The sequence below is a fragment of the Theobroma cacao genome, chromosome 3 (genome assembly GCF_053813885.1).
Source record: "Theobroma cacao isolate CCN51 chromosome 3, ASM5381388v1, whole genome shotgun sequence".
Taxonomy (NCBI): Eukaryota; Viridiplantae; Streptophyta; class Magnoliopsida; order Malvales; family Malvaceae; genus Theobroma; species Theobroma cacao.
Window position 1 is genome coordinate 28,809,411 of NC_142641.1, and position 20,406 is coordinate 28,829,816.

Below are 20,406 nucleotides of genomic sequence, written 5' to 3' on the forward strand. Positions count from 1 at the left end.
TCCTTTGCACTAAACATCCATTTGGTGCTGCAATAAAATCAATTCGCAAGTAAATGGAAATTTTCAAGATTCATCATGCCATACAATCACATATTATAATCATGATCTTTCCATTGCATATACGTATACCAAAACATATATCAATTCGTATACCACCCTATCTCACCCAGCTCATGTGCATCCCCCCACATCGTGCACATAGCTGGAGTCATTGTGTGCATCCCCCCACATCATGCACAAGTACTGCATCGTGTGCTCCCCCACATCGCGCATAGTTGATGCCATCGTGTGCATTCCCCCATATCGTGCACACGGGCAATATCACCATTCATCTCCCTCACCACCATCATCACCAGCAGGTGCACACTCACCTCGCACATGCACGGTTGCATTTGTCACACAATGATACCATTTATGACATAGTATATATATATATATATATATCAACATTATACAAAAACATATGGATTCATCACACTATCCATTTCATAACATAAAAACATTTCATAAGGGCTTGTTCCCGTGCGAGTTTTTAAGAAAGAACCAATAAAACGCTTTAGGGAATTCAATCAAACATACATGTGTATATCCCAAAACCTTTTTAATGCAAGTTCACTCACCAGTATTTATTGAACCTTTAGTCGACTTTAACTTCCCTAATGGTCCAATTGGGCTAAGGGGCCTCGTTGGAACCTATCACGCACAAAAACATCATAGCCAATGCAATTTACTTTAATATCGCTCCAAAAGTTGTTTCCCAAATCAAGCTTCAATAGCCCTTCCTATCTACCTTCCAATTACCATTTGATTGGCTATTCAGTTTCTTTTCTTTAGTAATATTAGAAATAGATAAACAACTTCAGCAATAACACAACTCATAACTTCAATTACTAGCCATTATCAACAACTTTAAACCAATCCTAATTCATCACTCACCTTGGTGGATTGTAATGAAATTTCTCCCCAAGAGTCCTCAAGCTATCATGAAATCTCTCTCTCTCTCTTTCTCTCTCTCTCTCTCTCTCTCTCTCTCTCTCTCTCTCTCTCTACACAGTTCAGCTAGTGAAAGTATTGAAGAAAGACTTTTAAGGGTTTGTTTAAGGTGAAGGAGTAAAAGAGTATGAAAAACCCTACAATAGGGTGTGTAAAGCACGAAGATTGAGGTTAGTTTGAGAGAGTGATGGAAGCTTTAGAGAAGCTTTCATGGAAGAGGAGAGAAACGTGAGATGGGACGAAGAAGAAGAAGTTGCTGGAGAAATGAAAAAGTTGTTGGAAACATGAGATCTTTATAGTTAAAGTTTATCCAACTTCACTTAATTACCGAAATACCCTTAACAAGGCCACTTGTCTTCCTCCCTTTCCATGTGCAATCTTTTCACTCTTTTAACACAAAGACAAGGTCCATAATAGTCTAAAAGTACTCGAGTTCACAAAACTTAAAATCTTTGACTCGGGGTGCAAAATGACAATTTTGCCCTTGTTGTGAAAATTATTGTCACTTCGAGTTTTCTTCGTGTTTTCATCATTATACATCATTCATTCAGTCCTTATGCCCACTTAGACCTTAAAAATATTTGAAAACCTTCTTTTGGGAGCTTATTAGAGGAAATGATGAAATTACCCTTAGTCCGTGTTATCGCGTCTACTTCTAATTATGAGTGTATAGAGGTCGAGGTCTCACAACCTTCAATGTTGAAAGTAGGAAGTGCATATTCTTCTACCATCTTAGAAACTTTCAAGATCGAACTGGTCCAATTTTACAAAATCATAAGTCAATTCCTTAGTGTTCCACTTACAGCAGTCATTGTTAAATCAAAATAAAACCTTAAAATTGTTGGAATAAAGAACTAGAAAATAATGAAATGGATTTAAAGTGTTTGATTAAACATTCTTTCAATTTCATGCAATTGTTCAATAACAAATCGATCATCAACCATTTGATAATTATTAAAACGACTAATAAGAAATTTCTTATTGGTTGCAATTTCTGTCATATACTTGGCCTCCAATTTGTCCCACAATATTTTTACAATAACTTGATTCTGGTATGAGTCAAATAAGACATCAAATAGATCATTCAAAATGTGACCCTTGCACATATAATTTACATTATCCCATTTCTGCATTACTTTGCTTACAGTAACAAAATCATTTTCATTCTTTATTAGTCTAGGAATAGTCAAAGCGTAGACAACCTTCAATGTTGAAAGTTGGAAATGCATATTCTTCTACCATCTTAGAAAGTTGTCACCATCGAACTGGTCTACTTTCACAAAATCATAAGTCAATTCCTTAGTGTTCCACTTACAACAGTCATTGTTAAATTGAAATAAAACCATAAAATCGTTGGAGCAAAGAATTGGAAAATAATGAAATGGCTTGAAAGTGTTTGATTAAGCATTCTTTCAATTTCATGCAATTGTTCAATAATAGATCGACCATCAACCATTTGACAATTATTAAAACAACTGATAAGAAATTTCTTATTGGTTGTAATTTCTGTCATATACCTTACCTCTAATTTGTCCCATAATATTTTTGCAGTAACTTCATTCTGGTCAATGTAAAATAAGTCATCAAACAGATGGTTCAAAATGTGACCCTTGCACATATAATCTGCATTAGCCTATTTTTGCATTACTTTGCTTGTAGTAACAAAATCATTTTTGTTCTTTATTGGTCTAAGAGTAGTTAAACCGTAAACAACCTTCAATGTTGAAAGCAAGAAATGCATATTCTTCGACCATCTTAAAAAGTTGTCACCATCAAACTAGCTAGTCCAATTTCACAAAATCATAAGTCAATTCCTTAGTGTTCCACTTATAGCAATCATTGTTAAATTGAAATAAAACCTTAAAATTGTTGGAACAAAGAACTGGAAAATAATGAAATAACTTTAAAGTGTGTATAATGCCATTATCTTTAAAGTTTTATTCGCCTCCACTATTAGTGGGCAAAAGAGTTGTAAACGATAAATTCCAAGCATATAATGAAACCCAATGATTGTTTGCCTTTTGAACTAATGAAACCAATTCACTGAGCATCCACCGGTGCATGACAAGATTACTAAACTTTTATAAAATTTATGCAATAAAATAGTATCAAAGAAATCTAGAGAATATTAAGAAAAGAATGAGAGATTGTTTTCTCTTTAGAACTAGAGGACAGTCTATTTATAGATATAAATGTCCATTCCAAACAAACACAATTGTCTGTTTTTAACATACATAATTATTGATTTTCCATCAGACAACTTTTTGAACAAAAACAATTATTTGAACAAATTTAATTGTTTGAGCAAACAACTTTTGAACAATCCTAATTGTTCAAAAACTTTTCCTTCCCATTTTTTCTCAATATATTATTGTTGAAATGTCCAAAAATTTATTTGTTGAAAACCACATACACATCTTTTGTCATTTTATACCAACTCGTGCTCTCTTCTTCCAACTTTTTTAAGTGAAAAAAAAATGAAGTGCACTTAAAGGAAGCTTTCATCTTTTTCACTAACCCAAAAGCCAAAGAAACAGGCAGAAAGAAAAGGATTTGCAAAGGATTTTTTGTTTTTTTTTTGTTCTTAGAAAGAAAAGGACTTGCAAAGGATTTTTTTTTTTTTTTTAACATGAACCTATAGTATAGAAACACCTGCCTTTGCAGTAGCCTAGTGAAAAAACAAAGAACAAAACAAGGAAAGAAAGGAAAGGATTTGTATTAGGCTTTGAAGACAGCCAAAAAGAAGAAGAGAAAGAAAAGGAAAGATCAAAGGAAACTGAGGATGGTGCCCTCAACAATAAGTGAGATGTGGACAACAATGGGCTCAACCATTGCCAGCTTCATGTTCCTGTGGGCTATAGTTCGCCAATATTGCCCTTACGAGGTGCGCCGTTACTTTGAAAAATATACTAATAGAATTATCGGCGTTTTCTACCCTTACATCAAGATTTCAATCCATGAGTTCACTGGAGATCGCCTGAAGCGCAGTGAGGCTTATGTTGCTGTCGAGGCATACCTGAGCGCAAACTCTTCCAAGAGCGCTAAAAGACTCAAAGCCGAGATGGGGAAAGATAGTACCAACTTGGTTCTTAGCATGGATGAGTATGAGAGGGTGACAGACGAATATAGGGGTGCTAAAGTCTGGTGGGTTGCCAGCAAAGTTGTGTCGCCAACGAGGCCCATGTCCTATTATCCGGAACAGGAGAAGAGGTACTATAGGCTTACTTTTCACAAGCGGTACAGGGAGATGATAACTGGGGCTTACTTGGAGCATGTGGTGAAGGAAGGGAAGGAAATCAGGGTGAGAAACAGGCAGAGGAAGCTTTATACTAATAGTCCTGGATATAAGTGGCCAAGCTATAAGCAGACCATGTGGAGTCATATTGTGTTTGAGCATCCGGCAACATTTGAGACAATGGCGTTGGATCCAGACAGGAAGAAGGAGATTATCGAAGATCTTGTTACTTTTAGCAAGAGTAAAGAGTTTTATGCAAGGATTGGGAAGGCCTGGAAAAGAGGGTATCTACTCTATGGGCCTCCTGGGACTGGGAAATCGACTATGATTGCTGCAATGGCTAATTTGTTGAATTATGATGTTTACGATCTTGAGCTCACCGCAGTGAAGGATAACACGGAGCTGAGAAAGCTGTTAATTGAGACAACCAGTAAGTCCATTATAGTAATTGAAGATATAGACTGCTCGCTTGACCTCACAGGTCAGAGGAAGAAGAAAGCAGAGAAACCTTTGCACGTCGATGAGAAAGAAAAGATGGATAAGGAGAAGAAAGAATCAAAGGAAGAAGGCAGCAGCAAAGTTACCCTTTCGGGGCTATTGAATTTCATAGATGGACTCTGGTCTGCCTGTGGGGGAGAGAGGTTGATCGTGTTTACCACCAATTACGTGGAGAAACTCGATCCGGCTTTGATAAGAAGGGGCAGGATGGACAAACATATTGAGCTTTCCTACTGTAGTTTTGAGGGGTTCAAAGTGCTCGCAAAAAATTACCTGAATCTGGAAACCCATCCAATGTTTGACACAATTCATGGGTTGATGAAGGAGACCAACATCACACCTGCCGATGTTGCAGAGAACCTAATGCCTAAGTCTCCGGTAGACAATGCTGAGAAATGTCTTTCAAGCTTGATTCAAGCTCTTGAGGAGGCCAAGGAAGAAGCTGCCAATAGGAATGCGGAAAAAGAAGCAGCAGCCAGAAGGATAGCAGAGCAGGAAGAAGCGACATCCAAGCAAACTGAGGATCCCATTCCTGCGAGGGAAGATGTTGGTCGATCCCAAGAGAACAACTAGACAAATAAGCCTTCGTGAATTGATGTAAGCAGGTTCCCAATTGATTCCTGAACAAAAATTTATTAATGCCCCGATTCATGCAGTGGCTGTTAGAAGCGATTCTATTTAGCTGTTAAAAGCAGTGAGCTACCAGATTAGACAAAGTATAGACACGGGCAAGTTTCATTTAGACAACTTGAGCATAAGATGAATGTTCATTTAGTGCGGAAAAACAAAAGATAATAATTCCAGAGCAGTGAGTATAACAACGACGTTATGGTAGCATTTACATACATACATACATATATATATTTATATATATATATATAGAGAGAGAGAGAGAGAGTGGAAAGACTGCTGAACGGGAAAACTGAAATTTGCTGTTCTTCACTCTTGAGGGAAACATTCACTTCTTTTCCATATTTACACTTAAAAGGAGATAGCCCTTCTAAGAAACACACAGAACAATAAAGGCAGTTTGAATGAAATTAAGGTGAACAATGCTTTGCTGCACACAACCCTCAAGTGTTTTGATCTTACACTAGCGCTACAAACTTCAGTGCAGATATTAACATACCAAGCAAAAAAGGGGCAAAAAAATTCCTAGTGTGCAGATGAGCGTAAGAGCATAGGAATATTACAGAGTGATTTGAACAAAGGAAACGCTAAACACCTTTTATGGGAGGATGGTTCCATTACAATTACAGAGAAAACCAAATCATTCTATCGGAGGGGCCCAACCAACCCAGAAGCACGAGGGTAATAAAATATTAAAAAACTACAGGGCTTGACATCTAAAGCCAATTTTCTCAGTTACAATATTAGTTAAAAGGTTATTGTACATTAATTTGGATAAGCTAAAAGAGCTCCGAACGAATCCCCAAATTCCCATCGACCCGCCGCAGGTTTCTTTCAATGTAGACATGCTAAAAAATGACTACCTAATCTACATAACTCTCATCATGTTGCTTCCCTGCTGCAAACCCTGAATGAATTGCATCAAGGTGGAATAAAGCCCCGGAGGAACGCTGACCATAACTTCCTCTATAGGCTTACTGCAAAATTTATAAATTTTACTATCATACACTTAGCTTCCGCAGGAGAAAATTACAACCCTTGCTCTCCAGCAGAGACGGAAGCTCTAGAAATCATTTCTGCCATCATCTTTCATTATTGTGTTTGGACCATCATCAAAACCAGAACCAGGAGCAAGCTCATTTAGGTCAAGGAAGCGTCTTTTTCGTACACCATCTGCTTCATCTTGCCCAAGGCCATTTGATTGCTCTGGTGGCTGGCTTTGCTCTTTCTCTACTGTCTCAGAGTTACCTGCCACAGGTGGATCAACTTTCATTTCCTGGTCATCATCAGTGCCATTGGAATCTTGACTTCCTGCGGAATACTCCTCATTCTCACTTGCATCTGAGTGTTCATCTGATGGATTGGACTTTTCTGGTTTTGACTCTGTTTCAGATTCTGACAGCTCATACTGTCTATAATTAATACGATTTCTGGTGGCTCTTTTACTACGTCTTAGACCTGACTGAAGCTCATCAACTGACCTTAATTTTGTTTCCCTCCGAGTGCGGCCAGGCAATTTCTTGAATTTTGGGGCCTCATCACTGTCCTCACTGATACTTAACGAATCCTCTTCTTCTTCTTCTTCCTCCTCATCTTCAGCATTTTCCTCTTCCCATCGGTATTCCTCATCTCCTTCAGAGCTGCTGGATTGCCTTCTCCTCTGTTTTCGTTTTCTCAAGTATTCCTCATCATATATAGCTTCCCCAACTATATCATCATCACTGTCAAAGTCAGCCTCGTTATCTGAGACAGCTTCAACGAATTCCTTTGCTGAATATCGTTGAGGTCTCTGCCTCCGCCGATTGCTACAAGTGATCATATAAAAGTTAGGGCAAAGTTTTACAGCAAGAATAGGAACCCCTACAGCAATGAAATTATCATACCTACGATCCAAATCCCCAGATTTATTATCATCAAAATCATCATATTCAGGTGATTTGGGGGACAGTAGATTGTAATTGTCCTGTTCAGCGGCATACGAGGGACCACTCAATTTACCATTTGCAGAAGGCTCAGGTTTGGCAACATCTCTTCTATTGAGAGGATCTGGGGATGGTGGTTTCCGCCTGAAACAGGTCAAATGTAAGAAACTATTTTAAGGGCAGAAAATATAGGGTACAGATGATTGCAATTAAAAATACAAATAATCATAAACCCCCAAAATCAATGGGCTCCGGAACATGTCTAGGTTATAGATTACATACTTGGTGATCTTAATAGCCTCATTTATTGACCGATCATAATCATCTGCAAAATCATATGAAACTATATCAGCTCCTTTAAAAGCATTTACCCAGAATCTGAGCGTTACTGATCCCATCATAAGTCAGTTTAAATTTACGTCATATCTTAGAGTTGATATTTGTTCTGCTAGTATTTATTGCTAGGAGCCAAACATCACCGGAAAACTTGGATCTCTTGTACTTAACACAGCAAATATCCAGGGAAAAGATAGCATGTTGGACTTTGAAGTTCCTTACCAAACGTGTAAGTGACAGGTTTTCTGTCCCGAAGGGAGCGTCCTGGAGCAAGCCCGTCAACAGCCAAGAAGTTATCAAGAAGAAGAGCTTGTCTATGTTGTTTTTTCAGCAACCTCTCCTTTCTCTAAGGACAAGAAAGAATGAGATTAAGAAACAATTTTTACTTCAAGTGAAGGGTGACAATTCTGAGGTGCTGCTTAATGACAGCAAGCAACTCTTAGGTACCTTGTGTTCCTTTTCAATCTCAGGAAGCATGTCATTCTTTAACTTCTTCCCTACCGAAGCCTCTGTTCTATTTTTACTGGCAAAAAGTTTCTCCTGCAGCAGCAGATGGGCATGATAATATGAATAATAGGATAAATAAAAGCTGAAAAATGTCTGCATTTCTGGCAAATAACAACCCATTTTTAAGACCTATACACAAAAATCAGTCTCTTCATCACCAGGTGGATGGAACATCTTCCTCGTCCAAGTTCCATATGACACAAAATTTTACATGTCTTGTTATTTACATCAGAATGACCATACCATAACAGATGATTAATTCCTATACGTCACTAAGTTTGCAAAAGACAACAATTTAAGGGATGTGCAATGCAAGCTATCTCAATCAGAATCATTTGTCATTATCCCCCCTTTAAAAAAAAAAAAAAAAGAGCAAGGTAAAACACTGGGACCCTAGGCATGCTGACATGCATGGATCAAAGATGGATGTTGGGACCTTTCATGTAGATACCCTAACAATAATCCTCACCTAATACATACACAAAGAACAACATTTTCTGTGACTTTTACACATAATAGGAAGGATAGGTATGTAACTCATCAACTTAAATTTGTTGTAGATCAGAATACTGTTTCTTTATGTTTGTTATTGCCTTCAGATAAAGCAACAAGAGATGATGGGAGAACAAGGAGCCACAGCAACATGCCTGAAAACAGCATCCAGTAAAATCATCTGTGGCCTGTTTCCTACCTTATATCCAACTTTGGCAGTAAGAAGAATCACAGACATATTCTTCTGAAGCCCATGCAATAAACAGGACAGTTAGTGCCCTGCTCCATATTGTTGATTCCATACTTTAAACCATCATCCATCTCAAGCGGCTATTTCTTAGCCCTAGTGAACTTCAGACCAATTCAAGGCCAGTTGTTTAGGATTCAATAACATAGCTCTTCATTTTCAAAATCTTTTCTCACAGTCAGCAGGAATTCCCCTACCATTTCTTCCACATATTGCCATTGCAATTTTACTCAAAAAACTAGCATACAGAGACCCTGCTCATAGAAGTTGCCGCTGTATTGAATAGTTTGGCCTTCACTAGATGATAGGATTAACATAATATCATAGCGGAGGGTGATGCATTGAGTACTCCTGCCCTAAATGAACAACATTATGATTTGTCCTACAAGATACAGCCTGTCTACTCTGAAAGTCGAGTTAGCTACAAAGACACCTACTAGTTCCAGATTCTGCTCTTTGAGCCATGTTAAAGGAAAGGGCAACAATACGGTCCAATGTCCATGCTTCAGCTAAGTTTGCCTCGAGGATAAACATTATAATACATAAATTCGTTTGACCTTTTTTCTATTAAAAATCCTGTCCGAATTTCCAATATCCTGTAACTCTTAAGGAGCATCAGATGTATAAACCATGCAAGTTCAACATAAGACTGCTCAAAAGGCAAGTTATCCAATTTTCATCATTGTGTATGTATGTATGTATGTACCAAAGCTCCTATTTAAGAGCAACGGACAGACTTTTAGATCCCACTTTGAAGCATCATAGACATTTAAATCTCTATTGCTATAAACTTGTCTTAATATATAAATTTATATTTATTGTTTTAGATTTCTGTGTTTATATATAATTATGTGTAAATATTTCAAATGTTGGGAAAGGATTTACTAGAAATTGTTTAAAACTAAATCTAGATGAGAACTAAAGGTGAAGATATCCACAGACAAAACATTCACAAGGACGGACCATTATAGCAACTTACAGAAGCATCTTGAAATTCTTCCAAATTCGTTGCAACTGTTTCCCACAGATATGTTGTGCTATTAGGCACATGCGAACCTTTCATCTTGGCTTTCTTAAACTCAACTTTCCTTATTTCCCGGTACAAGCGATGACCAACAGCGGGATCATCTTCATACCTGTGCATAGCTTACACAGTTACACAACAATGTCCAGCAGAGAAATCTTCACAGCTATAAATTCTCTACCAAGTGCAGCACTCAAATAAAGCAAGCAACAAGGGGAAAAAATAGGAAGCATTTTGATAAGCCCAGAAACATTACCAGTAACTAATTCCCTGAGAATCACCTCCAACACGTTCTTTACGAAAGGCTGAAAGTTGAACACCATGTTTAAGTGAGTTGTCAATGTAGTTCCGGATGTCTTCTTGCTGCAAAAGATCACATGGATTCAACTGCCTCATTAATCAAAACAATATATTACACACACGCATGCACACAGAAGATAACAGATGTTATAGATTATACACACACACACACACACACAGAGGATAACAGATGTTGCATCTCTTAGCAATCTCCAAAGGTGTCACATTAGATTGAAAATATGATTTATGATCACATAGAATTGGAAAAAATAAGACAATAAACAAAAACTCCAAGTAATCAACCATGCAGTAGAGGAAAAGCTACATTAGTTGTCTATAATGAGCATATTACAATAACATACAAGATTAAAGCAGACATTTAGATCTAAAAATAATTGCCGTGAGGAGCTATTTACTTGCTTAGGTTGATAGCAAAAACTTTTGATATAAGGTGGTGTTAAAAGAGAAAGCCTTCATATACATGATGACGACTGCTACAATGTACAGCAAAAACTGTATAGACCAGTATGTTAGTGCATCAATGTTTAATAAAATGCAACTGTAACACAGGTCCCAAGTAAGGTCAACTGGTGTCCAACCATCAAAGTATCCAATCCCAAGAGACAGGGATTCCTCCATTCAGGACTTATTTGAAATGATTAGAAACTTAAATTTTAGTGCCGCCAGCGTTACACGAATAGACTTGATGCTGCCCTCAAAATTACAACATCATATTAAAGGGAAATCAAAGTCAAGATCAAGATAAGAGAAACATCAAGCATTTACAATGAAAAGGTAAAAGAAAATTTATTGCTGATGATCAAACCTCAACACGAATGTCACATAGTGCTTTCAAGATCACAACACGAACTCCAGGATCAAGTGACTTGTATACTTCAACCTCCACCCTAAAACATTAACATTCATTAGAAACACTAAAAGCATTATATGTTATGGTATTCCAAAGATGCATGGCAACTCACCCGTGTGAAGCAACAATGGGAAGATCCCCATCTGCAACCTGCAGACATGTAGAGTTTATAAGAATATTGTCTAAATATGAATGTAAGATACGTATGCTGTAATTTTATTAAACATTGGATATATAGGACTATAATGGTCAAGTTACCCAATGCCACCAGTCTCTTAGTTTTCTGCAAAGAACAGTAACCCAGGTATCACGTGTAAGGGCCATCCGAGTAATTGGAGGGATTGCCTGCAATGGATAAAATTATATCAATAAGCCATTACAGCTGCAGAAGCAAGTGACAAAACTTGATTTCAAGCAGCCTGAGAAGAATACTATCAAGAGAAGGAAACAAATTCTGTAACCACATATATGCCATTGGCCAACAAACTTAACAATATTCAGAATCTAAAAGCAACTTAATAATAAGGTAGTTTTCTCTGCAACTAATTCATTTAAACTGTCTGTTAAAAAGTAAACGAACCATTGACACATACCTAAAAAAATACAAGAAGATACAATATGAGATTCCAGTTTAAAAAGCTTCAGTTTTTCTAAGTGGATTGAAGATTGTAGTGTTCCATGAGGATTTCAAATAATTCAATAATTTTGTTTTAGGTGACTTCTCCATAAGAGAAGATAAAACACCTCATACAAGCAATGAAAAAGTTTATTTCGCAGGGTAGAAAGTTGAAAAACTCAAACCTCAAATGAAAAATAAATCTCTAGATAATCATTGTAAATGTCATTGCTGAATAGGATAAAGAAGAAGTATACTATAATGGACCAAATGCGAATAACAAAGTTATTTGGCTTCATATCCTTCTCTTTTGGTCCCAAATATGTTCAGAACACTTCAAGCAAGCCATTGGAATTAACAAAATTCAACAAAAATCAATCTCACCCACCTTTCATTAAATACGTTCTATTTCATGATGATCAACACCGCCAACAAGTACATGGACAATTAGCATTTTCATCATCCGAAAAATTCTTTTCTCCAATCACATCCAACAAGTACATTTACAATTAGCATTGTAAATGTCATTGCTGAATAGGATAAAGAAGTATACTGTAACGGAAAAAATGCGAATAACAGAGTTATTTGGCTTTATATCCTTCTTTCTTGGTCCCAAATAGGTTCAGAAAACTTCAAGCAAGCCATTGGAATTAACTAAAATCAATCTCACCCACCTTTCATTAAGTACATCCTACTTCATGATGACAAATACTTCTTAGCCAACAAGTACATGGACAATTAGCATTTTTATCATCCTAAAATTCCTTTCCCCAACCACACACAAGTGTAACCAGCCATAATTTCTTAGTTTCATTGTCATTCAGAGAGCAAAGAATCTCCTTTTAATGCTTAAACTGCACAAACTACATACAAATTTCTAACGCACATTTTGCCACAAAAACTGTCTTATACACAGAAGGAAGACAAAAGGACTACAAGGCAACCAAGCCCAGGCAGCTAGGAACCATATATCAGATATACATTAGAACCAAACTATTGACCTACATGTGATGAGGTTCTAATAATTTATACAACCTACTGCAACTCATATACAATTTCCATCCAACTACAAAGATGAATATGGTTTAGGATTTAGAATTATCTTATTGGCAGTTTTTGTTCAGTTACCAATAATATTGCTTACATAACAACTACTTATGGTCACTTAAGGTTTTAACTTTTCATACATATCGCCATCCCCAAACCCAAGCACAACTCTTCATTGTTGCATCAAACCTATGTTTGGGTTAGAATATAAGATTCATCGAAGCTTGATGAAAAATCAAGTTTCTCAGGTTAGATATACAGTCACCTGAATTATAAATATTTCAAAGGAGAGAACCTATTCATTTAACTATTTTTTGCATGCTCTTTCTGACTGCATTCAGACAAAATTAAGAAAACAGAGCCCAAGAACATGAAAATCACCCTCAAGACCATGTCCAAGAAGAAAGTGACTTATGTGTTACAAAACGATTTCCTGGGAATCATCAATAGCTACAGCTAACAAAGGGCCCAATCATAGGACTTGAATATAAAAGTAAAACAGCTGCTGTAACTGCATCCCATGAAAAGACTTGAATGCCAATAGCTTCATAAGGGCAATAACTTCTTAACTGAGAAAGCCATACTTCAAGAGATTGATTCTGTAGCCATCCAATTGTTGCTCTACCATGTTCAAAGTACTAAGTAAAAAATCTACACTCCTACATAGCATCTAAACTAATGAACTTATTGCTACGAGAAAATTCAGATTCAAATAGAACACATTTCCTCAATAAGGACTAAGGTAACGCCAACAATCGGGTAAAAAACCACATACAGAAAAAAGGGCAAGTTTGAAGCACCCAAAATAAAATAAAACTTTTTAAGAGTTGAAGAGAAAAAAGAGCCAACCTTTAACAAAGGTATATGAATATCTCCCAAAGTATCATTAGGCGTAATCAACGCTGTCTCAAACTCCTCCGCCGAGAACTCCGCATTTATATTCAAAAGCGGCCTGAAGACCTATTACACTCAAAAACCATTAGTTCCCAACAAAAGGCAAAGCTTCATAAATAAACAAATAAAAACTAAACAACACAAGGAATTGAACTTACATGCAAGAAATTAAGTACTGAAGCTAACTCCCACATAGACCGAATGCTCCACCTAGGCAACTGTGACGGCTCCGGCGGCCCAACTAACGGAGTAACGATCTTGCTACTACCGCTGCATTGCTGCTGCGGCGACGAAGAACCATCATTCTCGTCCTTGTGTTGGTGTTGCTGCTCTTTCTTTGCCGGCTTCTGTCGCCGCTCGATCGCGGCTTGCTGTTGCTGCGCGTAGAGCCGCTGGGCGGCTCGGATTGTACAAGCCCGCGACGGGCGATTGCTTCTTGTTAACGGTGGCGTCGGCGTTGGCGTTGCGTTAGCGGCGGTGGTTTCTGGGGTTTGGGTTGTCTGGGTGTCGTTTTGGGCGGGAAGGGTGTCGTTTTGGGGTGGGTCGGGAGGGATCGGAAGGGAAGGGGAGGAATCGAGGGACATGGTGGAATAGGGAGAGATCGGGGTGAGGGTTTTAGGGGAGTTATGGTGGGACTAAGTGTAGGGGATTTGCATTCTGGAGAGGGAGGGAGAGAGAGATAGAGAGAAAGAGGAATTTTTTTGAATCAAAATCAAAGTTAAAAAGATTTTCAAGAAAATAGAATAAAATAAAAAAGAGGGAAAAAAATTTAGGATGCTTTTATTGATGGTGGTTTGTTTGGGTTAAGAGGAGTGAAGAAGAAAGGAGAACCAAAGGTCCAAATCATCCTTCTTCATTCACATACAGCACTACTTATTTTTCACAATATTAATAATATATTCTTTTAGCTTTTTTACGTGAAAAATAAAAAGGAAATTTGGGGAGCTTTCAGTTTGGTAAGACGGAAATGAGGAAGCAAAGAGAGGAGGGGGGAATTGAGGAAGAGAAGTGTAGGGAGGAGGACAACACCTGGGAATTTGGTAGAGTTGGGGTTTACTATTTTTACTTTTATTTTGACCTTTGGGTAATTTTGTTTTTTAATTTCTGTGGGTATTTCCTTTTTTTTATTTATTTTTTGGGAACTGGGAAGTTTCTCTCCCTGTATTTGCTTGATTTTGTTGGCTTTTTCTTGGCTTTCTATTGGTTTTCCCCCTTTGGACGTTGGAACCCTAGGTTTTGGCTTTCAATGATTTCTTCTATTTGATGAATTTCGATAAATTTGCAAATCATATGAGGTTTTATGAGTTGGGAGTAATATTTTAGAAATTTCTCTTGTTTGCTATGGGCCATCTTTTCTTTTCGGTACCATGCAATCCAAATTGAGAAGGATTGTACTTTCCCTCGTATCTATTTTTAAACTAACTTCTAGTCTCAAATTTATGGCAGATGCATATTACGAACTTGTAGTCTCAAACTGAACGTGTTCTTATCTGATAGAAATGCTATACTAATTAGCATGATTAGAATTTTTTTTTTTTTTTTGCCGAGGGGGAGGGGGGGGGGATGAGTTCACTCTATCATTAATATAACTCAAAGTTAATTAACGTTTTGGTGATGGAAATTGGACACAAATTTTCCTTTTATGTCTTCAAGCACAAGAATAGTGCATATATATAATAAGAAGGATGGTAATGGGTTTTAAATTCATATTTAGACCATTATGTTTTTATAATATCTAAAAATATCTTTAAATTATTTTGTAAAATTTAATAAGTCATTATGTTTTTATTGCGTTTAATTAAGTCTTTATATTTTATTTTGAACTAAACAAGTCATTATACTTTTATTTTTAATCAAACAAGCTCTCATGATTAATTATTAACTTAGTCAAAATGTCATTTGTCATTTTATGACATGTAACATTGACATGACATACTAACATATAATTAATTGACGATAATGTGGCACGCTGACAATTCATAATTGATGACGACATGGCATATTAATATGGCATGATAATATGGTTATATGACATTCTTCACTCTCTACGTTAAAGTCATGTTATATATCAAATGATAAGTGGTATTTTGATTAATGATAAATTGTCAACTATTAGTTATAGAGGTTTATTTAATCCAAAATAAAAATTTAAGAACTTGATTGAACGTAATAAAATTTATGAGTATATTAACATATCATAATTGATTATAATATAACAATACAAAAATAAGAGTTTATTTGAAATTTTTAAAATAGTTCAGGGCTTTTTTAAGCATTATGCCTTTTTTTATTTAAATTTTCAAATGTCTACTTTTTAATGCTAACAAAATACCTAAGAAAATTCTAGATATAATGCTTGAAAAAAATCTCAGAATTATTCAAGAAAATTCAAAGAAATCTCTATTCTTCGCTTAATCAAATCTTAATACTTTTATTTTGTGCTAAATAGGCATTTATCACGATTAACTAATTGTCATTAATCAAAATATCACTTGTTATTTTATACACATATGAGAATGACGTGGAGGGTTAAAATGTTACACAATCATGTCATTGCGCCACATAGTCATCTATTATGACATGTTAATATACCACATCGGCATTGAATTTTGTTTTTGGTTTATCTTGCTTTTTTTTCCCCATTGTTTTGTCCTTTCAGTACATATTGCTCTCTCGGTTCGATTGTTCGTTCTTTTTGCCTCTCCTTGCAAGGTTTTTTGTGGGTGTATATTGGATTAGGTGGGTGTGGGTTAGCTTTGGAAGGTCATTGTTCTGCATTTCTATTATTGTCTTTTGGGAATTCTGTTTCGTGTTTGGTAGTAGTGTTTCGATCTAAGGTTATAGTCTAGCGATTAATACTTGAGTTTAGAGTGCATATTTGGTTCTGATTTTCTTGCCCAAACAATAAATTTTGTTTGATTATTCTTAATGTTTACTGAATGTCATTTAGAAAGTTAGGGAACAGATTTGCTTTTATTACACCTTAGGTTTTTACAAAGAATATATTATTACAAACATCCGTTCATTAATGTTTGTAAACAATACTCTATTTATGTTAAATTGAAAAAAGAATGTTTTGTTCCTGGTGTGATTTTTATTGTTTAGATTACAATTATTGTTACATTCTCTTCCTTATTTTTTATACTATTCTTAGTCATTAACAGAATGATGATAATTTGTGTAACATTTGTTCATCATTTTTATGTTTAATTTATTTTATATTAATGTTGATAAAAAAATGCACTGTTAAATTAAACTGAAAAAAAAAATTGTCACTTTTTCTGCGTGATTTTTATTATTTTGATTACAACTATTGTAGTTTATTCTCTTAGTGAGTTTTCCTCATAAATTGCAGCTTAAATTAAACTGAACGAAAGTGTCATTTTTCTGGTGTGATGTACATATAAAGTTTGTAGGTGTCTTTTATTTTTTATAAATAATGTTAGACATAGATGATGTTTGAGTTTATGTGTTGTATTTTGGTTCACAAACTGTTCTGTTTTGATGGAAACAGCATTAATCAATCAATCAATGTTTTGTTTTGAGGGAAACACCATTTTTAATCATTTGTTGTCATCATTATTGTAGCATTTTGATTGAAATCTTTCATTATTATGCTTGCTTACAAATAATAATCTATTTAAATATAACTGCAGATGGAACCTAATTTTGCAATTGTGATTTTTATTATTTTGTTTATTATTATTGTCCTGTTTTATTATTGATTTTTTGCATTGTTTACATGTAAGAAAGATTTGAATTAAAGGTGTAATTTTCTAACTCACAATTGGCTGTTGCTAAAGAACAAATCTGGTTTTATTATGCCTTAAGTTTTTTGAATTGGTGGACAAAACCAAAGTACAGATTTAGTTTAAAATTTGTTATAACTTGCATGCCCATATAGTAATAAATATTGAGTAAATAACTATATGTTTTTGTGTGTATTGTTTTTTTATGTTTTTTTAACTTTGCCTTCTGTTGTACTTGATGATTTGATGAAGATAACTATACTGATAGTAATTAACACTTGCTCCACTATTATACATTTTTCTTGTAGCTCCATACTGTTCTATCGTTTGCCTGTGCTTCTCTATGTTTTTTTGTATGATATGTTGATACATTATTATATGCAATCAACTATGTTTCTTATATATGCCTTCTTATTTTCATGATTATTTTTTTACATTCTAATGTAGCTAACTGTAGGAGTTTGATTGGTTTTTGACCTAATTTGTACAATTTCTTTTTCTATGCTATATTTGTCATCTAATTTTTACAATTTTTATTTGTAATTATTATATTGTTTTCTTATTGAATTTTGTTTTTGTGTCTAATGTGAAGCATAATTTGGGTGAGTTTATTGATTTACCAAGTAAGTGCAAGTATTTGTCAAGCTTTACTTGATAGGTTACTTAAATTTGTTATTGATAAAAGCATTATATTAAGTGATTGATTATAATTATAAAGCTTTCTAAAGCCCTTGCCTTCCAGTTAATTTTATTATTGTTTGTACTGTTGTTATTTTGCCCTTAATACATGCTTATTGATACTTATTAAATGCTATATATATGTTCTTATGAAATGAAAAATTTTCCTTCATGTATCAAGTTCACATTTGATCATTTTATTGGCTTAGAGCAATAATGTTTTGTATTGTTGTTGATAGTTCAATTTCAGCTAAAACAAAATCTTTCTCACTGTTAAAGGAAGGATTGGTCATCAAACAAGATTGGAAAGTTGCAGTCCGACATTTTCTTCCTTTAGCAATGAGATGGATATTTTCTTCAGTCGAAATTTGGACCATCGAATGATCGTGCAATCATTGTTAAGTTAATACAAATAGATAAAATGTCTTCCCAGTTATTTTGCTACTCTTTGTGCTGTTGTTATTTCATCTTTAATCTATAGTTATTGTTTTTTTTTAAAATTTTGAGATTTTTGTCATAATGTTTTGTAAGGCATTAAGTTTTTAGTATATATACTGTTTTTGTTTTTTGTAATTTTTAGAATGTATACTGTTTTTATCTTCGTAATTTCTGATAATTTTATGCTACTATATGTACTGACTTTTTTTTAGGAAATACCACTTTTTTGTCATAAAGTTTTGTAAGCCATATGTTTGTTTATTATTTTTAAATAGTATTTGGTTCTGTTATTTTTCACTTTGATCTTTCTTGCTGCTTGATATTTGTCATGAATTCACGCTAGCATTTCTTTGTCGATTGGCTTAGAGCGACAATGTTTTGTTTGTTATTGACGGTTAAATTTTGTTTAGAAAAAAATCCTTTTCATTGTTAAAGGAAGAATTTGGTTGTCGAATAATATTAATGAGCTCAAATACAACCTTATCTTCCTTTAGCTATGAGAAGGATGTTTACTCGTCACAAAATTTGACCATCTTATGACAATGCAAATATTATTAACTCAATACAATTAGGTAAGTGAATAAATTTATAAATGTATTTATAATTGTAAACTATTAAAATTCTTAAAAATCTTTTTGCCATTTTTTTAGTAATTTTTTTTGAGTATTTTGTTATTGTTCCTCTTTATCAGTAAAAGTAAGCATTTGTTATAGTTTACTACATTTTCAATTTTAAATTTGTTAGTCAAACAACATGTATGTTCACTGGTTGTTACTAATTATAAAATTTTCTATAATTGTTGCTTGGTGGATATTTGATTGTTACTTTTTTTTTTGCCGTTATTGAGTTCTTAGGTCAACCATACTGTCTGTTATGGTATTGTCATGCCTTTATTTTTAATGGTTTTGAAAGAATAATTTTTTTACTAAACTATTGGTTATTACTACACTGTTTTCTTATGGATATTTTTTTTTTTTTTATGTTTCATGTGAAGGAAAACCACGTGAGTGTAACCATTTTTGATTTCTTACTTAATGGTTTATTAATCTACATATTAATTTTAATATTTTTATTTTCCATTATATTAATTTGGATTAATGGCTCCATGATATTTAACTTGCAGATCATCTTGAAGTACTTTTTCTTGTCAGGTTCCAATTCTTTACTGTAAAACTTTTCTTTTATTTTTGTTTTTGACTTATTATACATTTTTTGTTTGTATACTTTTGTCCAGGAAACATCTTGGTCAGATTTTTTTATATTGTTATATGATCGATTTTTATTTTGTTTACATTTAGTTTGAAAAATTGAATTGCAATCAGTTACCATTTCTCGCTTCCCCCCCCTTTAGCTTGGTATTTCTACTGTTGTTCATTATCTTTTCTTCAATATTAATTTTCTATAATTATTGTTATTATATTCTTTATATAATATTAACAAAAATATCTCTTTCATTACTCAATGTTTTCTGTGGCTTTTTATTCGATTATATTACTTTGGTCATATTTACTAGAGCTTATGTATGGTTTATATGATTTTTAACTAGAGGTACCTCAATACATTTGTAATTTGTTTGATAGATATATTTAGAAATCATATTTAATATGATACATTTAGTAATTTCGACGAAACTAATATCTGTTATTTTTGAATGTTCAAATCATGTCTCATCATGAGTTTATAGAGTTAGTAGTTATTCTTGCATTTTAAAAATCATATATATTATGTATAGTTTGATCCTACGCACCAATATAGCTGTTAATGTCTAGACAAATGTTGAGTTATTTGTTTTCTTGTTTGTTTGCTTTAAACAAAAAGAATTGAAGGATTGTGTGTATCTTATGTTTAAACTCTATTATAAAAGAACTTTTATGTTGGTTAGTTGTTTTTTTTTTTAATATTGTTATATGATTGATTTTCATTTTTCTT

The 20,406-nt window shown here is 34.4% G+C and overlaps 1 protein-coding gene and 1 pseudogene across 1 annotated transcript; one reads left to right on the forward strand and one right to left on the reverse strand.

Moving 5' to 3' along the window:
• Positions 1–3,478: 3,478 nt before the first annotated feature.
• On the forward strand, positions 3,479–5,417 carry LOC18604560 (AAA-ATPase ASD, mitochondrial pseudogene; annotated as a pseudogene).
• Positions 5,418–5,926: 509 nt separating this feature from the next.
• On the reverse strand, positions 5,927–14,875 carry LOC18604561 (DDT domain superfamily). Its single transcript, XM_007037100.3, has 12 exons — positions 13,771–14,875; positions 13,568–13,678; positions 11,314–11,400; positions 11,168–11,205; positions 11,011–11,092; positions 10,141–10,247; positions 9,840–9,996; positions 8,062–8,154; positions 7,837–7,960; positions 7,561–7,603; positions 7,240–7,422; positions 5,927–7,161 (listed from the first exon to the last, which is right to left on the reverse strand). The coding sequence occupies exons 1-12, from the start codon at positions 14,194–14,196 to the stop codon at positions 6,420–6,422; spliced, it is 2,193 nt and encodes a 730-aa protein (XP_007037162.3). The 5' UTR covers positions 14,197–14,875; the 3' UTR covers positions 5,927–6,419.
• Between the last annotated feature and the right edge of the window lie 5,531 nt (positions 14,876–20,406).

What these genes read in the sequence shown, in the direction of transcription:
- LOC18604561 (XM_007037100.3), bottom strand. Translation starts at nt 14,196, where the DNA reads ATGTCCCTCGATTCCTCCCCTTCCCTTCCGATCCCTCCCGACCCACCC. An exon ending in TATGTGACATTCGTGTTGAG is followed by an intron (nt 10,248 to 11,010) that starts GTTTGATCATCA and finishes GATCTTTTGCAG; the next exon opens with CAAGAAGACATCCGGAACTA. An exon ending in ACCTGTCACTTACACGTTTG is followed by an intron (nt 7,604 to 7,836) that starts GTAAGGAACTTC and finishes ATGATTTTGCAG; the next exon opens with ATGATTATGATCGGTCAATA.